Source organism: Cantharellus anzutake (assembly GCF_015039405.1).
Source record: "Cantharellus anzutake strain C23 chromosome Unknown EI90scaffold_176, whole genome shotgun sequence".
NCBI classification, from domain to species: Eukaryota; Fungi; Basidiomycota; class Agaricomycetes; order Cantharellales; family Hydnaceae; genus Cantharellus; species Cantharellus anzutake.
The window spans coordinates 33,045-50,439 of NW_024067126.1; the positions used below are offsets into that span (position 1 = coordinate 33,045).

Genomic DNA, 17,395 nt, shown 5'->3' on the forward strand with positions numbered 1-17,395 from the left:
AACTGGACAACAGTCTACTTAACTTGCAACCCCTCATGTGGCACTGCACACCAAGGGCACACAACCCAATTGATATATACACTGAATTTAGGGTTATAAATAGGGTTAATCCGAAATTACTTAGGGGAAAATGGGGGAAAATGGGGGGGAAATGGGGGGAGAATGAGGGGGAGAATGGGGGGAGAATGGAGGGGGGAAATGGGGTGACATTTGGAGGGGGCAATGAGGGGGAAATGAGGGGAAAATTGAAGGGGGGAATTGGGGGGAATGAGGGGGGGGGAATGGGGTGAAATTTGGAGGGGAGAATGAGGGGGAAATGAGGAGAAAATTAAGGAGGAATTAGGGGGGGGGGAATGAGGGGAAAATTGAAGGGGGGGATGGGGGGAGAATTGCAGAGGGAATTGGGGGGGGGGGATGAAGGGGGAAATGGAGGGGGAACTGGGGGGTTTCTAAAAACTTGAAAAAAAGTCAGGGAAAATTAAGGAAAATTCAGAAAATTCAGGGAGAAATGGGGGACTTTCAAGAAAAGGAAAATTTAGGGAAAATTAGGGAAAATTCAGAAATCTTGGGAGATGTTAGGGAGAGAAATTTCAGACATTTAGAAATAATTTAAAAAAATTGAAATCACCTTTCTATCATAAAATTTTTGCTATCTGAAAATTTCAAGGCAAACTCCAAAATCCAAAAATTTACACTATATATTTCATCTCCTTTCTCACCCAAAACTCACCCAATTTTGACAATTCAAAAGGCTTGGTATGGATGTATGGATGATATCTGAAGGATACATCAGCTTTCTGTTTGCTTTATTGGGCTGTATTTTAAATTTACTCTTTTTGGGACACTTTTCAAAACTGATTTATACCCTACATAACATGCATGGTTACATTGCCACACTTAAGTGCTTTCCAATGCACATAGATAGAATCATCAAAATTGGATGAGTTTTGAGCAAGAAATGAGATGAAAGATAAAGTGCAAAGTTTTGAATTTTGGAGTTTTCCTCAAATTTTGCAAATAGCAATAAACAAGGTGCTGTATCTCAGCATATTCCATGGATACATCAGTAAACACAAAAGGTCTATGAGGTCTATGAGCCTGCTGAGATCATAGAGCTCATAGAGCCTTTGGAGCCTTTGGAGTGATGAGGATGGCTATTTTCCACACATTTACAGAAACATATATCCATATTACCATTGCACTACTGGTGCCAAGATAACTCAGCAGATTCAATGGAGACATGAAGACCATTCATTAGTAAAAAAAAACACAAAGCTCTATGAGCCCACTGAGCTCATAGAGCTCATAGAGCTTTTTGAGTGATGATGATTGCTATTTTACATGCATTTCCAAAAATGGATATCCATATTATCTTTGCACTTCTGCAACCTTATAAGAGCAAAATCATATATATATTTCATTTTCTTGACTCTATGTGTAGAGGGTGCACAGCAAAAGACTCAATTTGCTCACAGAGCTCTGAGAGCTCTGAGAGGTCCGTACCAGGTTTGCTGATGTTGAACAGCGCTTCTGGATGTGCTGCACATTTCTGTCCGCATATCTGCACGTGCACACTCCAACAGACCTCTGCCACAATCTCCGACCCCAACTCAGACAGAAACCCAATCCATCTTCTGACGATACTTCCGACTCTGGCAATACATTCCGTCTCTGACAGACGAGTTACTTCAGATTTACACTCCCAATAGCGTGCATCGAAAGTCTGTGATAAGGTGCAAAGTTCTGAACGGGTGAATGGTTTCCCTACCCTGGCAATGTCATCTTTGATACATTCCGGCAATCCATTATAGAAAAAATGGCAGAGCGCGGCTTCTCTGTAACCGTGAAGTTGTGATGCATGTCAATTGAACTCGACGACGTACTTGTTGATATGGTGCCCATCCTTCATATCCAGGGTCATAAGTTGGACTTCGGCGTCGCCCACAGGATCATGAGGACCGAAGTTGGTCTGAAGTTCATTGACGAACTCCTGGTAATTATCCATCCAACGAGGACAAAGTAAGGAATTTTGGTCGAACAGCAGGTCCGGCTCAAACCAATCAAGAGCCATCCCCTTGAGGTAGGACTGCATGAAGATGACCTTGGCATGGTCACTAGCAAAAGCAAGGGGGCAGTCTTGTTAGACACTGGTCCGGGGTTGGCACCGAGGGTTGCCGTTGCGGGCCGCTATAGGCCGCGATGGCTGTGATGCCGCAAACAAGGCCCGAGGGTAGGGCATTTGGCCTCAGTGACTCTAAAGGAGTGCTGTGCCCCCTAGTTGTCTCTTGGCCCTCATTTCAGACTTACTGGGGTTGCCTTGCTGAGGTCAGGACTTAGGAGGTTGTGGTCAAATCGATATTAGAGCTAAGGTACAATAAAGTATCATACAGGATATATATAGGGAGGAAGAATGAATGGAAGTGGACCCGGGCCGAAGGCCGAAGGGTCCGGAAGCAAACATGAATAAGGAGCGGGGTTGGCCGCATAGCGGCCGGCAATGACCAAGGGTCAAAACAAACAATAACAGATAAATAAAGGAAGGAGCGTAGGGCTGTGATAGCAGTGCCAGACTCGGAGTTGGGCCAGAGTCAGGCACAGGAATGATAGTGGCCCTGTAGGGGCCAAGTGGGTGGGGTAGAGGAGTCGCGCTGGGTGCAGTGCTGGAGGCAGACTCAGGGTGGGGAGGTTGGTGTGGCAGCGGGGGAGTCGGTCTAGCATTGGGGAACCACGGGCAAGTGGGGAGTGAGCAGGGAGTCCTCAAGGAGAATAGGGATGAGGATCGGGGCTTGTGCTTGCACTCGTGCAGCGGGAACGGGCTCGGGAGGCATCAGGATGGGCAGGGAACGGGCTGGAATGCACGGCTGTGACAGGTCTTGGAAATTCAGTTCACACTGAACCAAGAATACTCGGAGTTCACAGGGATCTTTTCTGTCGAACTGTTCGGGCTCATGGACCTTGGTCCAGAGAGTGGAAGATGGTGGAGGAGGTGGGCATCTGGTGTGATGAGCCAAGCTGGCGATGGCCTGGGCTAGCTGTGTGATAGCTATGTTGGGAATGGGCTCGGCATCATTGGTGGCTGGGACATTAGGGATAGGAGGATCAGCAGGAGGAGGGTCAACGAAGTCAGGGACCTCGGAGCCGAGTCCAAAGAAGTGGACTGGATCTATGGGCTGTTCAGTGGCATCTCCGAAGTCGGAATCTGCAACTGGTGATCGATTTCTAATGGGATGCATGATCAGAGTGTCAGGGACAGCTCCAAAAGCAGCGAAGTCCCAGCGCCAGGGACTCGGTGGGACAGATGTTGGCTGTGCGTAGCGGCAATCCTGTCGCAGGGTGAGTGTCCCCGACCACTTAGTCTGAAGTGGGAAGTTGAGAAGAAGGCTGCTTCTTCTGTTCCCACCCCAGGCGCTATTATATACATGTGGTTAGGGTCACGTGGAGGAAGCCACATCATCTCTGCACACAGCTGCACCTCCCTGGGTGTCTCCGCAGGAGATCCCGGAGGTGGCTGCTCAGCAGGTGGGAGTGCACACAGCGTGTGTGGCGATCAGGGGAGTGGGGTTAGGTATGTAGTGGTACATGGAGAAAAGGGAAATTGACCATAGAATAGAAATAGAGAGAAAATGGGAAAGGGGAAAGGAGGGATGGGGGGTGATAGCGGGGGAAGCGGAGTAGGGCAGTACGGTGTGGGGTGCGGCGCGGGGTCAGGTGGGTGTGCCCTGACACAGAGTTGACAGGAGAGGGGTTTCTAAATTAGAGAAGCTGCGAAACTCAACTGGGTTTCTCGCCAGATGACTAGGACCAGGCTGCGAGGGTTCAGGAGACAGTGAGGCAGAGTCAGGAACCAGTGTGTGTAGTTGTGAACGAGTGCGAGGGGCTTTGGGTGCCATACAAGACATGTACTGTCAGGGAGTGATAAAATACTGTTAGAGACCGGATACAAGACAAAGGATACATCTCCATGGTGGAGGGCTTTGGCCTCAGTGACTCAGCCCAGGAGCACTGTGCCTAGTTACATGTCTGTGCCCTAATTTACTTACTGGCAGCGAGAACTAAAAAGGGGGATAACTCTAGTTGATTGGGTGTAACCTATCTACAAGTTATGTATATATAGTTACAGCGAGGGCGGGCCCATGAATGGCAGGGCCAAGTGGAGCTGAGCTAACGGAGTTAAACATTAGCCAACTGAATATTACTGACAAGTCAGGTTACGGGGTTAGCAGAATGGTGGGCTATAACCCAGAAACAGAAAGGAGGGATAGGCCCGAAGGTAGGCTTGCAGGGCAAGCAAGTGAATAGCCCAGCAGGGGTGGGAGTGTGCTAGCAGACATTGGAGCTGTCTGGAGGCCTTTGGGGTTCCGTACTTAGGGAGGTGTAGGTAATATATTGAATTGAAGGGGTGGTGACCATCAAGGGAGTTGGAGGTGATTGCAGAATATGGAGGCTCCAAGGTTAGTGACGAAGGAGTGGAGGTAGTCCAGAAGGATTGGAGGTAGTGGAGGACAATGGCTGTAGATGGATATGACAGGATTGTCCCCTGACAGAGTGATTCATGTCCCCCTCTTACAAGATACCCCAGACATCTGAAATTAAGGACTAACTGAGACGTAACGGAGGCACAGTGCTCCCTCCAAGTCACTGAGGCCATGTCCTTCTTAGAGCCTCTTGTATCAGCCTGCAGACCCAGGCTTCCTGGAGAAGCTCCAGTTCACTACTGGAGCTCTCAGAACCCCTCTAGTTGAGCCCCACCTGCATCAGGACCATCACAGTTTTGACAGAATGTCAGGGACAGTGTCAGGGCACACCCGCCTCACCCGGCTCCACCCAGCTCCACCCGGCTCCACCCAGCTCCACTCCACCCGCTACCCCCTTCTCCCCCTCCCTATCTCCTCCTCCCTCCACTTCCCCCTCTTCTTATTTCTTCTCTGTCTCATTCTCTATTCTTTCTATTTCTATTTACATGGACGACTTCCCTTGATCGATGTACTACTAACCCGCCCGCGACCCATGCACGACGCACCCAACCCCGGATGCTCCAGACGACCCTGGGGTACACCCAGCATGCACGCCTGCAGCGGATCCCTTTGGGATCCCCCATGGGGATACCCGGGTGGCTGGGGCTGTGCATGGGGATGACGTGGCAACTCTCATGTGACCTGAGCACCATGTATATAAACATACCTGGGGTGGGAACCAGAGAAGCAGTCTTCTTCTCACCATTCCCACTTCAGGGACGTCTGCCTGTGCCGGACCCGTTGCCGCACGCGCCTGCTTCATACCCCACCGGGCCCTCAGCGCCAGGCGATATACCCAGACGCTCTCGACCCCAGACCGGTCCCTGACAGACAGCTCCGAAAGTGGTGAGGTCCCAGCATGCAGGACTCAGTGGGACGAATAGCGGCTGTGTGTAGTGGCAATCCCATTGCGGGGTGAGCATCCCCGACCACTTAGTCTGAAGTGGGAATGTGAGAAGAAGGCTACTTCTTCGGTTCCCACTCCAGCTGTTATTATATACATGCGGGGTTGATCACGTGGGGCGCACCATGTCACCCTCAGACACAGCCATGGCTCTCTGGGTGCCTCCACGGGAGATCCTGAGAGGGCCCGCTGTGGGTGCAGGGCAAGTGTGGCAGTGGTAGTGGCAATATAGGGATGGTAAGATACAGGAGGGGAAATGGGCATGCGCGCCAGTGATACATTGAACAGCAGGAAAGGTGGTCCGTGTAAGAGAGAGAGAAAGAAAGAGAGAAAGAAAGGAGAAAGGAAGAGGGAGAGGAGGGAGAAGTGGTGCGGAGCAGGGGTCAGGCAGGGCGTGTCAGGGCATGCCCTGACACAGAACCCCGCTGCTGCTGTGGGTTCAATTCATTCTTGGTGGATTTTTTTGCCACAGTTATTGCACAAGGATGACTTCAATGTATATATGATACTGATAAGCAATGCTACACTAACACACTAAACAACTATGCTGAGCATGTTCTACAATACACAAGCATTGCAATGGTAATAATAATCTTGGTTGTGTAATTGGGTTGGGTTGGGGAATGACAGGGAGGGGACATTCCCATCATTTTTTGTTTGGCCCTGATCACGTGTATATTTCCTTTTGCACTCATTTCAGGGGGGTTTTGTAGGTTTTCTATTTTTGAATTATTTTTGCTTTCAGGACATGACCTCCGTGGGATGTGCTGAGGGAATGTTTTAGCATTAGTTATTGTTGTTCATAATGTTGATATCTCGTGATCAGAGTGGGTGGAGCTGTCAGAACCATGCGAATCTTCGCTGATGGTAGCCACAGGCGACCAAACGTTTCCTGCTAGTGGTAAAGGCGCCCTATGCACGACCGAGCTTTAGCGAGGGATAAACCCCACCGATCTCGAGGCTGAGGCTACTTAGGCGAGTGAGCCGGGATTTCGGCTTCAACGACTCGAGGAGGAGCGTTGCGCCTCGTTCTCAACGCGGTCCCGATACTTCAGAAGGTCGGAGGTCTTACGGGGGACAGAGGTAAGCTTTAGGGGGTAATTCTAGTTGATTTCAAACTGCAGTACAAGCATTAGTTACAAGCTGTATATAAGCGCTAGGGAACTGAATAGGGAATAAGTCGCCAGATCTCGCGGAGATTGTGGGCGGAGAAAAGAAGCAGGAAAACAAACAAAGAGCACGTGTTCAAGACAGCGAAGGTCAAGCGTGACCTTCGCCGCAAGATAACAAGGTGCGGCGAAACATGGAACAACGGGTCACGGCGCTCTGCACCGCTAGGTCGTTCAACGACAAAGGGGAGAGGTGTTGTGGAGAGGTGGCGGGAAGTGGTTAGACGGCGACGGTCGGCGAGCGGAGTGTGTGGGGAGTGTTCGGGCGTGGGAGGAGGTCGTCTGGCCCTGGGGAACGCCGGGTCGTGACAGGAGCCAGGTCAGGTGGGTGTGCCCTGACAGAAGGCTGCAGAATGAGCAGTGAAGAAACAAAAGAGTCACCACACTGTGTCAGAAGCTGCAATGGCTGCCATGGAAGCCATCCTACCCCCTTCATAGTCAAGTACTGCACTGTTTTACTTTTCTGGGTCCACCAAAACTCAAAATTGGGCACTGCTAGAAAAAAATGGGAAAATTACAGGAAGCCTGTTTTTTGGTAGTTACACTCCATTGGTGTCTGTCTCCATCAACATTAGGATTATCTGAATAGCAGAACCCAGCTTAGAAACTTTCGAGTCTTTGTGTTGTTGGAATAACCATCAGGGATGGAGTAACCTCCCTGGCATAATGTCATATCTGTCAGAGACCAGGTCGAGATGAAGGAGTGTCTCCGTGACGGAGGGCTTCAGCCTCAGCGACTTATGCCAGGAGCGCTGTGCCTAGTAAACACGTCCATGCCCTAACTTACTAACTGGCCACCAGAACTGAAGAGGGTAAACTCTAGTCGATTTTATTACTGGAGTGTAACCTATGTACAAGTTAAGTATATATAGTTACAGTGAGGGCGGGTCCGCAAATGGCGGAGCCGAGCGGAGCGGAGCTAATGGGGTTAGACATTAGCCGATTGAATATTACCGATGAGTTGGGTTATGGGGTTAGCGGAAAGGCAGGCGATAACCCAGAAACGGAAAGGAGGGATAGGCCCGAAGGTGGGCTTTGCAGGGCAAGCAAGTGTATTGTCCAGCGGAGGCGGGAGTGCGCTAGCGGACATCGGAGCTGTCCGGAAGCCTTCGGGGCTCCGTACTTAGCGAGGTGTAGGTAATAAATTGAAAGGAGGGGGTGGTGACCATCGAGGGGTACCGAGGGAGTTGTGGAATACAGGAGCTCCGAGGTTAGTGGAGAAGGAGCAGGGGTAGACCGGAGGGATCGGAGGGATCGGAAGTTGATGGCCGGGGACGGATATGACAATATCCATACATACCTGATCCCAAACCGACTCCTGGACCCCCATCTTCACCACCTCCAGAGTCCTACCCTACCGCCATCCGTTCCGATATTCACCTTCAGACCTGGCACCACACCTCCCCTCACCCCTCATGCCACCTCCACCCTTCTGTCCTTCTCCTACCTTATCCTTGTCCGCTCCGATACTCACCTCAGACCGAACACCACTCCTCTCGCCACCCTCCTCCTCACACTCCTCCTCCTACTCCTCCTCTTACTCCTCATGACACCTCCACCCTTCTGTCACTCTCCTACCCTTCTCCTGTCCGCTCTGATACTCACCTCCGGACCTGACACCTTTCCTCTACTCCACTCCTCTCCCCATTCCTCTCTCCTCTCTCCTTCCTCTGACCCTCTCCTGCCGACCCTCCGGCAAGTTACGACCTTCTGCTGCTGTCCTGTACCCTGTACTCAGACATCGCTTGTACCTTTGCTCCGAGATTCCATCATAGCTCCGACCTCGGACTTTGACTCCACCTCAGCTTAAGTCCATTGCATTGGTGACCTCATACTACATAAACACCATTGCCAATATTCCTTGGACTTCCAACCCCGCCTCCATAAGCTCCATAAGCTCTGTAAGCTCCGAGCTCCATGGATCCTCTTCGGCACTTTCGCTGCTTGTAATGTATCTTTCGCGTTTTCCCCTCATCCCTATTTGGACTGCTGCTTCTTCCCATTCTAGTCAGTTAGTCATCATCCCCACTTCACCTCATCCTCCTGCCCCTCTGGGCTTCGCCCTCCCTACCTCCTTTCGGATGTACCTGTCAGAGACCAGATTCGAGACGAAGGAATGTCTCCGTAGCGGAGGGCTTCGGCCTCAGTGACTTCTGCCAAGAGCGCTGTGCCTAGTGACACGTCCGTGCCCTAACTTACTGACTGGCAATTAGAACCTAGGGGGGTAACTCTAGTTGATTTTTCTACTGGGGCGTAACCTATGTACAAGTGGGATATATATATGGTTACAGCAGAGACGGTTCCGCAATTGGTGGAGCCGAACAGAGCGGAGCTAACGGGGTTTAACCATTAGCCGACTGAATATTACTGACGAGTCGGTTCGCGGGGTTAGCGGAAAGGAGGGATAAGCCCGAAGGTGGGCTCTGCAGGGCAGGCGATTGTATTGCCCAGCGGAGGCAGGGGTGTGCTAGCGGACGTCGGAGCTGTCCGGAAGTCTTCGGGGCTCCGTACTTAGGGAGGCGTAGGTAATAAATTGAAATGAGGGGGTGGTGACCATCGAGGGGTACCGAGAGGATTGCGGAATAACGGGGGCTCCGAGGTTAGTGAGGGAGGAGCGGAGTTGGAACGGAGGGATCGGAGGGACCGGAAGTCGATGGCCGGGGATGGATATGACAGTACCACAGGTTCTGCCCTATGACCTTCAGTACCACTCCGCTTCTGTCATCCCTTTGTTCCCATTCAGATGCCTTCGTTCTGACTCAGACCCCCTTGTGCTTTTGCCCTCCCCATTATATACTGGCGCTTGTACATACTCGTTGTGGACCTTCAGTCTAAAATTGACCTGAAATGCCCCCTAGAGACTTCCTGCTCGCCACCTATGAAATTAAGGACCAAATGGACAAACAGCAATGGCACAGCGCTCCACTTGAGTCGCTGAGGCCAAGGTCCCTCCTTGCTAAGTCTCCGGTTCCCCTCCAGAATTGTCTGCCCTCACCCAGTTCTAACACATAAAGGGCAAGTAGTGTATGGATGCACACTAGAGGTCCTGGGTTCAATACCAGGTTTGTCCATTTTATGTCATTCGTCCAGTCACCTAGTTTACGTCAGTTGAATTCATGACATAGGTCTATAGCGCTAGCAACATGAATTTCTTCATGTGTGTCCACTACTGTAGATACAGAAACAAAGAGAAGCCAGCAGTAGGTGCTAAGCCAACCATCAACCAATTTATCCATATGAATACTTATTCTGGCCTTAGCAATTCCCACTTCACGCTTGCATCCTATTCATTTCTTCATGTTGTAATTGGTGGATTCAAAAAAATATATCATTTTCATATTTCTGTAAATTCATCAAACACGTGATTTTTGCGGGATGTACTGGGGGAATGTTTTAGGTTTACTACAACAATAATTGCCCCTGGGCCTCTCGACATGGCAGGTCCCCCTTTAGAGTCTTATGCCCTAGTGCTCCTGAAGGTGATGGGAAAGCGAAACAACGTGGAACATCCACTGCTGGGATTCGCTAGTCGCAACGGAACACAATCCTCAACTTTCAACGTGCCAGCTCACAAACTCCTGGAAGCCGTTATCGAGTACTCCCCATCTTCGGAAACAATCACTGGAGAATTTTCAGTGGAGCTCCGGAAGTGCGGAATCTTGGCTGTGAAGGGATTCGGTGAGAATGCCCCTGCTTCCTTTACATGACTGTGATACCTATTTTGGTTGCCCTAAGTCGATGCCTTGGACAACGATCGCTCTGTCAATTTGGATGACTGGGCAGCTATTGTACATCAAGAACTTGAACAGAATAACAGTAATACCACGTATCTCACAGAACTTGCAAGTTACTACTTGACTCATCTTATTATCGCATGTAAGGGCGCAAAATCTCCATTTTTATCTTGTAACTTTTTCCTAGTCAGAAATCCGGGTGGAAAAAAGACCCCTCAATATTCCATACTTCCTACACCCAACCCTAGGCATATAGAAGATATTGCATCGTTGTTAGAGTCAGCCACAGTTCGTCGAAGTCAATCGGCTTTGAGAGACCTTGTGCATTTCCATCTACTGTTGATCGTGACTAAGAGCTTCTCTGAAAATACTCTTTAGGTCTTTCTTCGTGACAGGACTTGTTGCCCTCTTACCCGTTATGCTTTTCTTGGTGATGATAGGGTTGTAGTACCCCACTGCGCACACATCATCCCATTTTCCATCCATTCCAAGGTAGAAACCACTTTCCAAGGACTATTTTCCATTGATTCATGCATAGACTTATGCGCATGCTGCGATTGAGACCTTCACCAGCCAGATGTTGAACGCAAAGCTCGTTCAGCAACTCATAAACCATCCTGCTAATGCCATAAATATCCAAACTGATGCCCACGATTCAATGGATCAGAAACTAGCCTGGGGGATCGAGGCCAGATTAGTCGATCATAAAGTAGGTTATGATGCAAATTGGTCCGACCCTAATCTAATTTAGTGAATAGTGGAACTATTATTTCCGAGTCGTTTGACCAAAGGAAGTAGCAGCTACCATTTACCTTCGTGATGGGGATGAAATGGAATTTGGGCAGGGAATTGGTGGCAATGAGATTCCATTACCTGACCCTCGGATTTGCAATCTGTTGCCCGGGTCTTTGCAGCCTCAGGTGCCACGGAAGTGTTTGATAAATATCTGGAGGATGATGATGACGATTACATGACCCAAGTTCCTGTCTACTTTGGGGGTCCATTCGTTGATGATGACATACTCATGCATAAGCTTGAGGTGCTAGCTACCTGATACAATGCTGCATGTTCTTGCACCAACTAATGTACTGTTGTTTTGTAAGCTGAGATTCGAAAAATCAATGCTGCATGTCAAATTCCCATTCATCAAATGCTTGCTGATTTCTCGATTACTACTGCCTTGCATAGTACCATCGCCATTGTTGTAAATAATAATGAATTCACTGAGAAAGTGATTCCATGACAGACTCGGTCGGAGGGTGGTTGGACACCCATAATCCGTACGTCAAATTTCTCTGGGCCCCTGATCCAGGGTGGCCACCGGCTTGCGCGTGTCAGGGCCCGGCCTCGGACTCGGAGGCTCCCTGACCTCAACTCCCATCTAACCTGTCCTCACACTATGCAGGGCATGAGATGTATAGTAAAAGAAAGGGAATATATACACTTGCCTATGCAGGGCATGAGATGAGAAGAAGGGTAAAGGTCTCATCTCCCCGCATGGTTGCTATATAAAGGAATGGGTCACATGCCCACAACTATACAGCTCCTAGAGTTGTGTAGTGTGACCCGGAGGGAACATCCAGGTGGCAGTGCCCAGTAAGCGTGGGAACGTTCTGGGTGAGTTGCTCACCCAGAACTGTGGCTGTGACCCGTGGGAATGTCCTGGGTGAGCTGCTTGCTCAGAAAGTTCCCACGCTATCCCGTGCATGCGGATACACAACACAGAAAGGCAACAACAAGGCAACAATGAAGGAATGGAAGGAAGGGATTGGTTGGGGAGTCTGGGGCACCCTAGGGCAGGGTGTTGAACCCTGACAGTGCAGAGAATGAGCCCCTCTTCATCGATGGCAATTGACATCTATGCAATGTTTCGCTTTTGCATAGACATCCATTGAACCTGTAATACACTCCCAAGCAACCTTTCATCACACCCGAGCTTACCAACTTATTTCATACCTTCGGGGTCTTGTTATGGGGGTCGGGGGATATTTGTGTTTGAACATCCCATATCCACATCTATCATGCTGCTGGACAGGTCCAATCTGGTGGGACAATCATGGCAAACCGATAGGGTGTCTACATCAAGGTGACCCTCTGCGATATAGGTGCTATAAGAGATGCTACTTGGCAATAAGTAGTCTCACTATTCAAGTCAATCCTTCAACATCGTCATGTTGCCACAATATCGCAGTCGTACTATTCTCAACGGGAAATTCGGCCAGATCATGCAGCATCAGAACCAAAACACCGATGGTGTGTCCTATAAGTACATGGATCTGGCACGATCACTTATCCTCGTATCCTGGGTCAAACTTATGCATGATAAGGATAAGATGGCCGGATTGCAATACACGTTAAGGAGCTGAATAGACCTTATGCCCTCATGACAAATGAATCATGATATCATGATGTAGAAGCCACCTGAGAGAACTCAGGTTGTTGTGGCTTCCGTTCTTCTATCTCTACATCCTATATACCTACCCTGAGCCTTGTAACGGCCAGCCGCGCAGGGTCCCTTTCTAGGGACAGTTAGTCAAACTCCAGCGAATCAGCCACAGGGCCAAAGCCAGAGTACAGGCCCCCCGCACCTGGATGGCCAGGGGTGCTGCATTTCGTCAGAGAGTAGGGAACTTGAAAATAACAGTGGGGTCGGAAATGTTGCATTTTGTGGGCAGTGTCTTCAATGGTAGCACGTCAGTTAGTAAGAGAACCCCTGCCTTTCAATAGGACTGCTTTTCGCAAGATCCACTCAGGTAGTCAGTCATCAGAAACCCTGCTGCTACTGTCCTTGAAAAATGAGCTAGGTGTATCAAGACAACTCTGATCATACCTGTAGTAACCTAGGGGTACCATGGTTCGGTTCAGAGGTAGAATCCCGTGAACCTGAACCCGAACCGGTTCAAAAAGAGGATGGGAAGGCCGAACCTGAACCGAACATGGTTCAACAACAGTTCGGTTTGGGTTCGAAGCGGTTCGAACAGACACCTATAATGAGATGTATTTACAGCGGAATTAATAGAAGTATTATACATCCTCTGCACACTTTGCTGTCTCCTTAGCCTCATATTCTTTCCACCTTTTGAGTTGTTCTTGAGCAGCCATTTCTTTTGCATCCTTCTTTTCCTGCTGATATCGTAGCAGGTTGGCTTTGGGGATCTGAATCCGGCCAAGGTGTTCAGGTAGCAGGCGATTGCAGCTCCCAGTATCGGTATGCTTAGCTGCCGATAATGCCCGCTCACATGGTACAGATGATCTGGGGACTGGAAGAATGTCCCATCATCAGCAAAAGGTCCTCAGGGTTTCACTTCAAATGGTTTGAAAACAATTGAGTTCACTTCTGAACTGAATTGAAACGTGGCACCTTTACCAAAATGCTTTGGGAAATTGGTCAATTCGGCCAGTTTCATTGTATTAGAAGCAACAGGATCATCAGAAGTGTCCAAAGTTGACCGCAACAATTTCCTGATGATGCCATTGTTTGCAACACTGGATATGCAGAGCCCCTGTTCTATGTATCATAGAGCCTGCTGAGTGTGATGCAAGGATTTTTAAAGTTAATATACGTACCTTCCAAAAATCCAGCATATCAGTACCAGGTGGTTCAAGAACATCGCTCATGTAGCGATTCAGCTCAATGTATGGATCGCCAGCCTCGATCTCTTGAGTACAGCGCATCTGGCTGGCAGCAAGACGACGTGATTGGCAAATGTTTGTGACACAGATGACACCGATGTTGACAATCTCGTGGCCTCAGGTGGAATAGTGCTTCCCGAGGACTGAGTCACAGGAGTGATGTGGGCTCGATGGTCACGGTATTCGAGGAACTGAAAGCGGCTCAGTCAGGCCTGGGAAATGGGAAGTAAAAAACTAACGATCTTTCGCCCAGCATCCATTGCCCTTGGTTGATATGAGCCCAAAGTATGTATCTTTTGTTGCGGGGTCAAGGACTTGTGATAAAAAAGACATTAGAATGATATGAGATGTATGATTTGGCACATACTAGTACTCAGCACCACTAAGGGCGATTCATCAGTGGCATCATAGTACTCCCATGAGGTCATGATATCTTCATATGCAGAGAGGAGGTGGGAGAAACTGGGGATATCTGACCCTGAGAATGCTTGCTGTGCATCGCCAGCAACCTGATTACATGCTGTCATAAATATAATGGGAGTTTCCTAGTGAAATTATATTGCTCTCTTACCTCTAGGATATCAATAGGGGGTTTCACGGTAGGCAAGATTGGTCTAAACAGGTGTCTAAACTGAAATCCTAAACTGACCCACGATTGATCAAAACTTGTCAGTTTTGCCAGTTTAGCTGTTGAGGCTCACATGTCCCAAATGGTCTAAACTGACCCAAGATTCAACTTAAGACTGGCCTATATATTTGTAAACTCTGCCAGCATGCTACACTACTGTACAGTTCCTGTTCCAATACAGTTATCTACATATCCCCAGTTCCCATCCTACTGTTTGTCCATCAGACCCAGTCACAGATATGCCACCAAGGGACTGTGTTGGAGGAGCAAGCCATGACAATGTACCGGTATGCACTTCATGCTCATATCTTTAGTAGATATCATACCCCTTTCTACCTTTGTCTTGATGCTACAGTGTTTCACGTGTAGTTGTGCATACCATATCCTTTCATGTTCCATTTTCCATTACTTGTGTCTGATGTCTTGTTATTAGTTCATTGCTGTACAGTTACACGTTATGATCATTTTTCCTGTTATCCAAGTGTCCCCACTGAGTGCTACATAACGACAGGCTGTAAGTGTAAGCATAAGGATCCCCTACCTGAGGACCAAAACATCATACAATCGGGGGGCACTATGCCACTGTTGCCATACATAATAATCAAAGTGAAAAAGCGAAACACAAAGGACAACATGAAGTTAGTTGTGGGCAATCATGTTGAAGTTATCCTTTTCTTTCTATTCAATCTCACTCCATATGAGTCACATGACTACTGAGTCAGACTTTACTGTTTCTACCACTTGTATAAACACTAAAGTCATCCTCAGAGGTGCCATAACCTGAGTTACAACAAATCACTTGCATGGCATAGACACACTGTGTCAGCAATTGAGTGCCTAGTGGGCCTTCAGTCCCTAACCACCAGTGGGACTGCAGATCCTAACAGGATGATGGGTTCACCAATTCCCATATTCAATGTTGCTGTTGATATCGGACATGAAGACAGCCAGCCAACAGACAAGGACAAGGAGGATCACCTGACTCATCAATGGACATAAGGAATGTGACAGGAATCGAGTTTAGACTTCAGTTTAGACCCCTTCACTGTGAACACTTTTGGTTTGGTCTAAACTGCGACTAAAGTCTGCCTCAAAACTCGGACCAATCTTATCCAATCTAGACTCAGTCTGGTCGTTCAGTTTAGACCAATCTGGCCTACCATGAAACCCCCTAATGATACGCTGTATCATAATCCAATCCTCATCTGTGAATACCCATGATTGGTATTTGGGAGTTCAGCCTCTTGCTTTTGGGACAGAGCTTTTTTGGTCAGCATGCTGGACAAAATGCATAATCGCCTATATGATAATCAGAACCTGAACACAATTGAATCAAAGCATCATACTGGTTGTAATTGCACAAATCGCTTCAGGAGCATTAGCTGTCATATCCGTGCATACCCAACCCCGACCCGACTTCCGGACCTCCACCCTCTTCACCTCCGGAGTCATACCCTACCGCTGCCGTTCCGATACTCACCTCCGGTCCTGGCAACACACCTCCTTCTACCCCCCCACGCCACCTCTGCTCCTCCTTCCCTCTCCTCCCCTATCTCCGTCTGCTCCGATACTCACCTCGGACCGAACACCGCCCCTCTCGCCACCCTCCTACTACTTCTCCACCCTCCTACTCCGCTCCTCCTTCACAACACCTCCACCCTCCCGTCATCCTCCTATGCTTCCCCCATCCGCTCCGATACTCACCTTCAGACCTGACAACTCTCCTTTCCGCCACTCCTTCCCCCTTACCTTTCTCCTCTCTCCTCCCTCTGGTACTCCTCCGCCACCCTCCCGCCAAGTTACAACCTTCCACCGCTGTCCTGTACTTCGTACTCGGACACCGCTCGTACCTTTGCTCCGAGCCTCCATCATAGTCCCTACCTCGGACTTTGACTCCACCTCGGTCTTAGTCCATTGCATTGGTGACCTCATACTACGTAAACACCATTGCCAATATCCCTTGGACTTTCAACCCTGCCTCTGTAACCTCCGTAAGCTCCGCAACCCCCGAGCTTCGCGGATCGCCTTCGGCACTTTCGCTGCTTGTAATGTATCTCTCGCGTTTACCCCTCATCCCTATTTGGACTACTGCTTCTTCCCATTCTAGCCAGTTAGTCATCATCCCCACTTCTCCTCATCCTCCTGCCCCTCTGGGCCTCGCCCTCCCTACCTCCTTTCGGACGTATCACAGGTCCTGCCTTATGACCTTCGGTACCGCTCCGCTTCTTCTACCCTTTGTTCCCGTTCGGACGTCTTCGTTCCGATTCGGTTACCCTTTGTTTTCCTTGTGCTTTTGCCCCCTCCATTATATATATCAGTGCTTGTACATACTCGTTTTGGTTCAGTCTGAAATCGACCTGAAATGCCCCCTAGAGACTTCCTGCTCACCTACTGTGAAATTAAGGACCAAATGGACAAACAGCAATGGCACAGCGCTCTGCCTGAGTCGCTGAGGCCAATCCTCCGCGCTAAGTCTCCGATTCCACTCCGGAGTCGTCTGCATCCGCCCGTTTCTAACATTAGCCAAGAGCCCCAGTGCATATTACAAGCTCCAATGGTGTGATGCCAATTTTGTTGCAACACTCTTGTAGATAGTGTTTTGCACCAGAGGACTTTTGAATCTAGGAGTAGAAACAGGTGAAATATTATCATGGTTGAATCGGTTTTCACGTACCCACACAATCAAGGCCCAGACATGGGCCAAAAGGGGAGCAACCAAATGCTCCTGGTCATTCAGTAGCTCCAGTCCAGCAAAACTCAGTGTATCAACATCTCCAGTATCTTCCCCATCTGCTGCCTCCCTGAATTCAGAT

General features: G+C 49.1%; 1 protein-coding gene across 1 annotated transcript; it reads left to right on the top strand.

Annotated features, from left to right (window-relative positions):
* Nucleotides 1-10,021: 10,021 nt before the first annotated feature.
* On the top strand, nucleotides 10,022-11,375 carry EI90DRAFT_3136974 (uncharacterized protein; the record flags this gene model as incomplete). The annotated part of the gene is made up of 7 exons (XM_039064824.1): nucleotides 10,022-10,265; nucleotides 10,323-10,463; nucleotides 10,509-10,642; nucleotides 10,700-10,813; nucleotides 10,860-11,030; nucleotides 11,113-11,173; nucleotides 11,236-11,375. The coding sequence occupies 7 exons, from the start codon at nucleotides 10,022-10,024 to the stop codon at nucleotides 11,373-11,375; spliced, it is 1,005 nt and encodes a 334-aa protein (XP_038908178.1).
* Between the last annotated feature and the right edge of the window lie 6,020 nt (nucleotides 11,376-17,395).